A 9,057-nucleotide genomic window follows, 5' to 3' on the forward strand; every position below is an offset into this window, starting at 1 on the left:
AGACGCGTGTGGCCCTTGGCAGCCTCCACCCTGCCCAGCCCAGGGAGGTCCCCCTGGCCTCGGCCGCTGCCCGTTGCGCGGGTTAAGAGCGTTAAAGCGAGCCGGCCTTTGGCTTCTAAACCACCCGGCAGCGGGATTTCCAGCAGCAGCAGCTTCCTAGAGACGGATCCCGATGCTCGGAGCGTTTGAGCATCGGGAAAGCGCTCACAAGCCGCCTCACTCGGCGTGAGGGTCTTGTAGCCCCCAGGCTTCATCTTCTACTGAAATTTGGTCTGAGGAAGCAGCGTTTCCAAAGCAGCCAGACCCTGGCTGCTCCACACACAGGTAAATTTACAGGTGGAAAAGGGTGGAACTGGGGCCAGGAGGTTCCGCTTGGCCCGGCCGCCTGCCCCGACAGGCCGGGGGCAGAAGGGATCCTGCACACCCGGCCTCACGGAGGCAAAGTTCACTGCAAAACTGGCCAAATACATAAATAAATAAATAAAAAGGAAGAGACGTGCAGAAATGGAGACGCTTTCCTGCAGCTTCCTGAGCTTCTGCTTCTGACAGCTCGTCCCACCCCAGGAAGGGAATGGGGAAATCAGAGCGGCAAAACCCCGGCTTTGAGGGCTCCGGAGGGGGTTACGTTTTCCTCCCTTTCGCTTGCAAAATGACATGGCCACAAACCGGAAGCGCAACCGAGTGTTTTAATGGACAGACCCAACGCTGGAAAAGCTGCCTTGCAACGGCCACGTTTCCCCCCTCACCGCTAAATCGCTGCCGGCTGCCCCGCGCCGAGAGGAGGCTCCTCTGGAGCCCGCAACAACGCGAGCATCTCCGCAGAGCTGCTCCCGCAGCGTTAAAGCAATTCCACGTTTTTCTCCCACCAGACACTGCAGCCGCATGCCCTGGCTCACAGGTGCCTGCAAAGGGCTCAGCCCAGCCTGGCGCTGCATGGAAAACATCTGGGGGGAAAAACACGGCCGCAATTTCCTCCCACGGCAGCGCGAGCGCCAAGTTTGCTGCAGAAACCTGCCCTTCCGACGCCATCCTCCCTCCTGCGCTTACCGGCGACGCCGCAGGGCCCCTGCGCCGCGTCCCGCGGGGTCCGGCCGGGGGAACGAGGGCGGCCAGGGGCAGAGGGAGCGGGATCGAGGGGCAGGCGCCGCGTCCCGCGCGGCGGGCAGGGCGGCGGCGCCGTCCGGCCGTGCCTCTCGCGGCGCCTCCCCGCGCGCCGGTTGCTCATTAACCCGGCGGGCGCAGATAAGCGCCGGGCGCCGCGGGGCGGGCGCAGGGCCCCGGCGTCGCTGCCCGCGCCGGCGCTGCCCACCCCTCCGTCCGCCCGCAGGGCCCATCGCCCCCCAAAAAGGCTCTTTCTCCCCCAAACCGGCGCCTCCGCGGCAGCGCCGCCTGCGGAGCATCCGCTCCGCGCATCCCACCACCACGCCGCTCCGGTTTCCCGATTTCCAGGAGAAAGGAATGAGCAAAGTCGTGTTGCAACCTGCTCCGGGCGTCCCGAGGGCAGCGCCGCCGGCACGCGCAACCCGCCAGCTTCCGCCATGGAAAAACGCCCGTTTCTTGGCAGATGACTAAAACGGTGAGACAGCAGCGTGGCTCCCCCAGCCCATCCCGCTGCTGGCGAACTGAAATATCAATCCCTGCAAAAACCCGGCAAAAACTGACCATGGAGCAGGGACGAGGAGACGGCGCCGCCGCCGCTGCCACGCGGCCCGCGGACGTCGGCAGCGCCCGGAGCACCCGGCTTTAATCTGCGCAAGGAAAACGCCGGCAGCTTGTGGCCATGGGGAGCCTGAATCAAGAAACCAAGATCAAGAAACATGTCAGAGTCTATTAAGATAAGCCCTGGGCCGCTGAGAAAACCAGTTTGGGAGAATTAGATGCCCAGAAAGAACCTGTTCTTTTGCTTCCTTTTTTTTTTTTTTTTTTTAACCGCGGTCTCTTTCCTCCAACTAGTAGGAATAGGCCCTGCCTAAAATAAGGCGTGAGCTCACGCGGGCGGTATGAGGCGTCTCCGAGCAGCGGGAGATGCGGGCGGACGCGGCGGCGATGCCGCGCGCGGGCCGGGAGCGTCGCGGGCCTCTCCCTGCGCCAACGGCGGCTGCGGCCGGTCCCGCCGGACCGGGGGCTCTGCTGCTTCATTCGGGCCCCATTTCCGGCAGATTAATTACCAGGAAAAAAAATTAACACAATTAATACTTAATATTACACTGGATTCTTTTTTTTAAATCACGTCCCATTTTGCGATGGCTGGGGTGGCTGATGCTGGGTCAGGTGCTGGAGACCCCTCAAAATCACTCCAAAATTGGGAACGTAGAGGCTGCCCTGAACATGCACAGAGGGATCAGGACAACGAGGACGGATGTGGCGGGACCTTCCCTTCCTCTGCCCTTGCTCCCTTCTCACCCAGGTGCCTCCCGAACTACCGGCCACAGCCAGTTGCAAATGAAACCATGGGACATGCGGAAGAGGGAGCCACCCTCGGATCTAACCCAGTGTCCCTTGGCACGACCCTTCACGTGGGCACCACTTTGTGCTAGGGGTTTTCTCCCTCCTGGTGCCTGTGGTGTTAGATCCCATCTCCCTTGAAGTCCACAAGAAAATGTATGTCCAAGCCTGAAGTCTGTTTTCCAAGGGACTCTTTTTTGCTTTATCAAGCAGTTTTGGGTTATTTTTTTATTGTGTGTTTTTTTTTTTTTTTCCTTTCGTGATACCAATGTAAGCAATTAGCCCCAATTCAGCTCCAACGAGGCCCAGGTGCTGGTCTCCAACTGAGCCTCATTAGGGAGGCTCCAGCCCCCTCAGCCCGGGGCTGGGAGGCACCTACATAAGGAGGCAGGCGGAGGCAGAGCCCCTTTTGCAGAAGGAGGCTGTTCCCATGGGGAAGGTCCCTGGAGGCTGCTGCTCTTCCCGCTGGGATGCGCTGCCTTCCCAGGACCGCGCTGGGGAAGGTCCCTCGCACCGGGATTGAGGCTCCTGCTCCTTGGGAAGGCTCCAGCGGCCGGGCCGGCTCCCAAGGCTGCGGAGGAGCCGGGTGGAGGAGCTGGTGGATCCCATTCCCGCAGGAGCCCCTGGAGAAGAGGTGAGCGGTGCCAGGTGCTCCCTTTGGCCAGGCTGGTCCCCATCTGCTGCCCTGCGCTCTGGTGAGGTCCGTGTGCCAGCACCGGGCTCTGAGCTGCTGTCCTGGCCACGGCACAGCCTCCAAGGGGCCCTTCCACCTTGGCACGCAGGCAAGGAAGGGCCTGCAGGAGCAGGGAAGCTCTTGGATCCTCTCAGGAGCTCCAAGGGCCTGTACCTCCATGTGCAGCACAGGGAGGAGCCGCAGGGCTGTGATTCCGTTGTGGTTACGGAGCTGTGCTGGGAATGGGAATTCTGCAAGGTGAGCAGGACAGGCAGGAGGGGGAGCCCCCCTTCCTGGAGCATTTAGCTGGGGGCATCACTAAGACCAAAAAAAATCCTTGGGGAGCAACAGTGAAGATGGTGCAAAACGAAAGCCAGGAGCGGAGGCACAGACTAGGCTGAGCACATGTGCATGCATCAGTCAGGTTTATTGGTGCATCAACAACTTCTGCAACGCAGGGCATGTGTATAAGGAAATACTCATCCAAAGGAGGTCACTGCGATGGTGATCGGTGACAGGAATACACTGGTAACCAAGATTTTTAGGGACTCTTTGCTCAAGCCACTTGTTTTATGGCAACATGCTCTGCCTACATGGGTGAAAGTCCTTGCTCAACATCTGCTAAACATGTAAACTTGGACAAGTTTTTAAAGCACTGATACCCATCTCGTGGTTTTGACTCTCTCCATGATATAAAATGCTTGTGAAAGGCCACAGGTTAAGAGTTTGCTAGGCTCTTTAATTAAAGAAGGAATTGAGTGCTGGTGAAAGGGCTAGAGTGGCACCAGGAAACTGAGATTCTCCAATCCCAAATCAGAACTGCAGACCCCTGGAATGACATTAACATGGCCCAGCTGAGAGTAAGCCTGTCTGTGGGGTTAAAAAGTTCAGTTTCCAGAGCCTGTTTGATCATGGGCTGCAGTATTCCACAAGGAAAATGGTCCTTATTTGAAATTTGTGTGGGGAGAAGTGTGGTAAGGACACAAGTGTGACCTTACAGGCTTGTTGGAGTGGTGTGGACCAGTGACACTGCTCCCTGCCAGTACCCGAGTCCCTCAATAGGGCTATCCCAACATCTGGAGTTAACATCTTCCTAATCTTCCACTGATAAACCTAGTAACAGTTCAGTGCAAGTGTATTAATGGTATAGAAAGACTATTCTACATATATCTGCATGTCCTTTTTGTGATGTTTCCATAACTGCATCACTAAGGGCAGGCGAATGCTGGCAACAGACATTGTCAAAACATTTATGACTACTTTGAATGTACTCCATAGCTTACATTGCTAAGTAATGCAGATGTTTTCTGCTTGGGAGAGTTTAGGAAAATCACAGAATGTTTTCCAACTTGTTATCAATACCACAGGTTACTTGTTCTTTGACAGACTTTGTCAAACTGACAATATGAACTCTTACCAAGGTGAATTACAGCAGCTCAGTTGCTATGAGCTTAGCAAAGCTAAATAATCTGGATAAATAAAGCTAACTTCAAAAATACTGCAATTGAGAACATTTGTATACACTTTCTTAGAAATCCACTCAGGGTACAAAGCTAAAAATGAAACTCAGCAAGCCTGGGACATAGTTTGTAAAGTGTCTCTTGACAAACTGAGACCAAACAACAAACTGTAAGAGTTGCTCCCAAAAGTCAATAAACTTACAAACGTGGCAGACAATAAATATGTATCTTTGACTTGCACAGCCCTCTCCTTTCAGGGACACCCAAAGCCAGTCGCCCTGTGCACCTCTCTGAGGTAGATACGATGTCTGTTGTGTAGGTGGTAAGTGAGGAGTAGCTCCTTGTCCAAGGCATCACCTATCCAGTGCTAAAGCTGAGAATAGAGTTCAGGACTCGTAGTCTCTTGGTCTCATTCCTAGATACTATCTCATCTCAGTTATAACAGTGTAATCTTCAAGTTCCTCTGTACTGTCAGGTATTTAAGTTATAAGCATCATCTTCTAGAGGGTTTTTAAAATAAATTTTTCTACTAGGCTAAAAGCAAAGCAGGGCTTAAAACTAGAAGCTAAGTCGTTTTCTGTAAGAAATTCCCAACAGTGCTAATGTTTACTTTAATACTGAATTTAAATGAACATGGGTCCATACTGCTTTTGGTAATTCTACTTAGTACTTTCTACATAGTTATTCATGCCTCAGTTTAGCAATGCACTTAAATGTAGCTACAATCCATTTTCAGTAATATCCCCTCAGTACTTCAAGGTCTACAGGGAGCCTCAGTGAGATATCCTTCCCCCTTTATGGGAAAGGAAGCTTTTGCTGCACCAGGAGTTCAGATATGTGCCTTAACAAATGAAGCCTTGGAAACTAAATCTCAGATTCCATTTAGAAACTTTGCTTCAGCTTGAAGATGAATGTTGTTGCTCCCCATTTATAAAAGTGCAAAGAAGGTAACTGAGTAACAGAAGAATAGGCTGAGAATATGTTTAAATCCATTAATGCAAGTATGTGTTAGAGGTTTTGCAAAGAAAAAGGAAAATCCTTGTCAGTAATATGCACCTCCCCAGCACCTTTTAAAAGATGTCAATGCACTTATTATGCAGCCTCACATCCCCACTGTGAGGTAAGACTTGTTAAACCAATTTCAACATCCCTGATTCTGAGTAATAGGAGAAGTAGGGCAGTTTACCTAGCTTATTTTATTACGAAATTAAACTGCTCCCTTCATTACCAGAATTAAAGTCTTGCTGCTTAAGAGTCATCGGTGACAAATCAAGCTCATTAAGGCAGAATGCAGACTGGGAAACTTCCAACTTCCCTTTTGGTTAAGCACTCTGCCCTTCTAAAAAGGGCAAAACTTTTTTTTACCTGTGAAGAATGAGAACTATACCTTAAAGTGCTATTTTTTACAGTATTTGGAGTCTGGTACAGCTTATTAAGACTGCAGCCATGAGATTGGCTATACTCAAGTGAAGTCTAAATGTGTTGAACAGATGTAAATTATTTCCCTAATTACCATAGTTCCCTCTTGCCAGAATTGGAGATATTATGAACAAGAATAGAAGTATTTCAAGAGACATGCCTACATTTTGATGCTGTGTAAACACCAAGGGGTTGATAGTTATTTTTCAAGCAACTAAAAACTACCTATGGAGCTTTACTAAGTTTATTCATTACTCAACCATCTACTCATTAATTTTAAAAAGGCTATTTTAAAGCTTAGAGGCCAGTTCTTTCTCTAAAGTCACTGCTTCACACAAATGATACATTCTACTCTGGATGGTAACACGGTATAGGGCAGCTTTGGGTATATCCTTTCCTTTAAAACCTGTGCACCAAGTGAGCAGCTTGTCCCTACAAGACTCTGCTTGTATGTGCAGAGCCCAACTCTTAGTATAAGTAAAGCTGATGTGTGTTTCCCAGACCTTTCGGCTAGTTTAACTGCCCTGAAAACGTGATATTGATAGACTAATTCAGTACTTTAGAGGCTAGATTTTGCTTTAGTGTTGAACAAGCTCGTTTGTATGCACACAGGGGTCAGGTTTTGAGCTGCCAGTGTCTACCACCTGCCAAATTACTATTCACCAGCATGCGAGAGAATTCCTATTTCAAACCAGCCAGAAAAGCCACTACTTGCATACGTATCCATCAGCCTGCACACTACCCCAGCGAACCCCAGCGTCTCGGCCATCGTTACGTTAATTTGCTTTTCAAGCTCTGTGAACGGAATTTTATGATTACATACAGCTTATGTGATAATCCGGAATTTAATTCCGGACCTGTGAGGTAGTAGCTGTCACCACCCTCAGGGAGGTGTCACACTTCTCCGAAGTTGGTGTGACCTGTCTCCTTGGCATGTTCCCTGGCTTCCGCTTGTCCGGTCAGTCCCTTCTGGCACACCATGCACCTCAGCGTGAAGCGGTTCACGTCGGTGAACTGCCTCTTGCGCCGGGCGTCATCCGCCAGCTCCAGCGCTTGCGCCAGGACGATGTCGTCGGCTGTGGAGAAAATGGTCTGGGGAGGAACGTCCGAGTCGGGGATTTTGCGCTCGAGAGGGTCATAGTGAATCCCGTCGTAAATTAAAAGGACCCGCTTGGTGTAACCAGCGTCTTCCCCAAAACGGTCGATCCTGACTGTCTGCGTGTCCACTACACAGATCTCGCACTGGTAAAACTTGGATAAAATGGATACCTCGATGGCTCCTCCCCAGGTTTCCTCCTTCCGGATCCACTCGCAGTACTCCCTGTTGGTTTTCCCGAGCACGGCCTCGCAGTAGGACTCGGGGTCGCTGGCGACTATCTGCGCGATGAGGCTGCGCATCTCGGGCGCGCAGGCCGGGTCGTAGACGCCGCCCTCCACCACGTAGGAGACGCTGGTGAAGAGGCAGGAGTTGTCGGCGGGGACCACGCGCCGGGCCAGCACGGGCGCTGCCTCCCTGGCCGCGCTGCTCATGGCTCTCTTGGCGAGCGCGGGCGACGCGGGCTGTGCCGGGGAGGGCTCCTCTTCCACGATGAGGGTGTCGCCTGCAGGGAGAGCAGGGACAGGGATGAGGGCACGGGAATGTGGCCGTGCTCTCAAGGAGGAGGGTTCCTTAGCAAGAGGGACTGAGGTGGTTTCTCCCCCAGAAATGTGTTATCTGGGCAGGAAGCACCTCTGGGCACAACTGGTTAAGTGATATATATTGAACTGTATATATCAAGATATAAATATATTAAGGTACACAGTCTAAGCTAAGAAGTATAAGCCTATATACAATATACTAAGATACACAGCAAGACATTAAAAAAGATGTACATTAAGGTAGCTATATAAAAGGTCTATAAGATATATATTATGATACAGATTACTCAAGTATATGAAGATATAGGCCTATAAAAGGGCACAATATGACCTTTCATAAATCATATATTAATATATACGATTATATATTACATCTTATGGTCTACACAAGGACATATATCAATATATGGTATATACGGTCTACACAAGAACATACTTCGATAGATAATATATGGTCTACACAAGGACATATATAGTAATATATATGTATATATGGTCTACACAAGGAAATATATCAATATGATATACATAGTCTACACAAGCACAATATATATTAAGACAGAGCTCTACTAATGTCTATAAAAGGGTATTCATTAAGCTATGTATATAAAATATATGCTAGATATATATGCAAGTCTATAAAGGGGTATATATTAAGGTATATGTATAACGATATTGATGGTTATATATATATATGAAGGTCTATAAAAGGGTACACATTAAGGTAAATGTATAAGGATATTGATGGTTATATATGCAGGTCTATAAAAGGGTATACTTTAAGGTATATGTATAAAGATAACGATAGCTATATATATATTCAGATTTATAGAAGGGTATATATCAAGGTATATGTAGAAGGATATCGATGGTTATATATATGCAAGTCTATAGAAGGGTATACATTAAGGTATATGTATAAAGATAACGATAGCTACCCTTCTGTAGATCTGAATATATATATATATATTAAGGTATATGTAGAAGGATATCGATGGTTATCTATATGCAGGTCTATAGAAGGGTATACATTAAGGTATATGTATAAAGATATTGATAGCTATATATATGCAGGTCTATGAAGGGGTATATATTAAGGTACGCGTCTCCGGATCCGCGAGGCCAGCTCCCAACCGAGGCGCGTCCCCGCGCGGCCCCCCCCGCGCCCCGGCTCACCCGAGTGGATGCCCAGCTCGCCGAGGCGGCGCTCGCCGTCGCTGAGGTCGATGTGGCGCGGCGGGAAGCCGAGCAGGAGGCGCTGCGCGGCGGCGGGCACGCCGGTGAGCGCGGCCAGCGCGGCCTGCATGTCGCGGAGGCGGGAGCCCGCCGTGAGGCCGCCCAGGGCGTGCGAGCCGCTGCGGGCCTTGCAGCGCAGCCGCAGCATCGCGCCCGCCGCCGCCGCGCGCGCCGCCGCCGCCGCGC

At 50.5% G+C, this 9,057-nt stretch overlaps 1 protein-coding gene across 1 annotated transcript; it reads right to left on the reverse strand.

Annotated features, from left to right (window-relative positions):
* Positions 1-6,790: 6,790 nt before the first annotated feature.
* Positions 6,791-9,019, reverse strand: YOD1 (YOD1 deubiquitinase). The gene is made up of 2 exons (XM_088526913.1): positions 8,812-9,019; positions 6,791-7,598 (listed from the first exon to the last, which is right to left on the reverse strand). Exons 1-2 carry the CDS (start codon positions 9,017-9,019, stop codon positions 6,892-6,894), a joined length of 915 nt encoding a protein of 304 aa, XP_088383039.1. The 3' UTR covers positions 6,791-6,891.
* Positions 9,020-9,057: the final 38 nt, after the last annotated feature.

This window comes from Tinamus guttatus, unplaced genomic scaffold, assembly GCF_059628265.1.
Source record: "Tinamus guttatus ecotype Peru unplaced genomic scaffold, ASM5962826v1 Tinamus_guttatus_pri_ptg000259l, whole genome shotgun sequence".
Lineage (NCBI taxonomy): Eukaryota > Metazoa > Chordata > Aves > Tinamiformes > Tinamidae > Tinamus > Tinamus guttatus.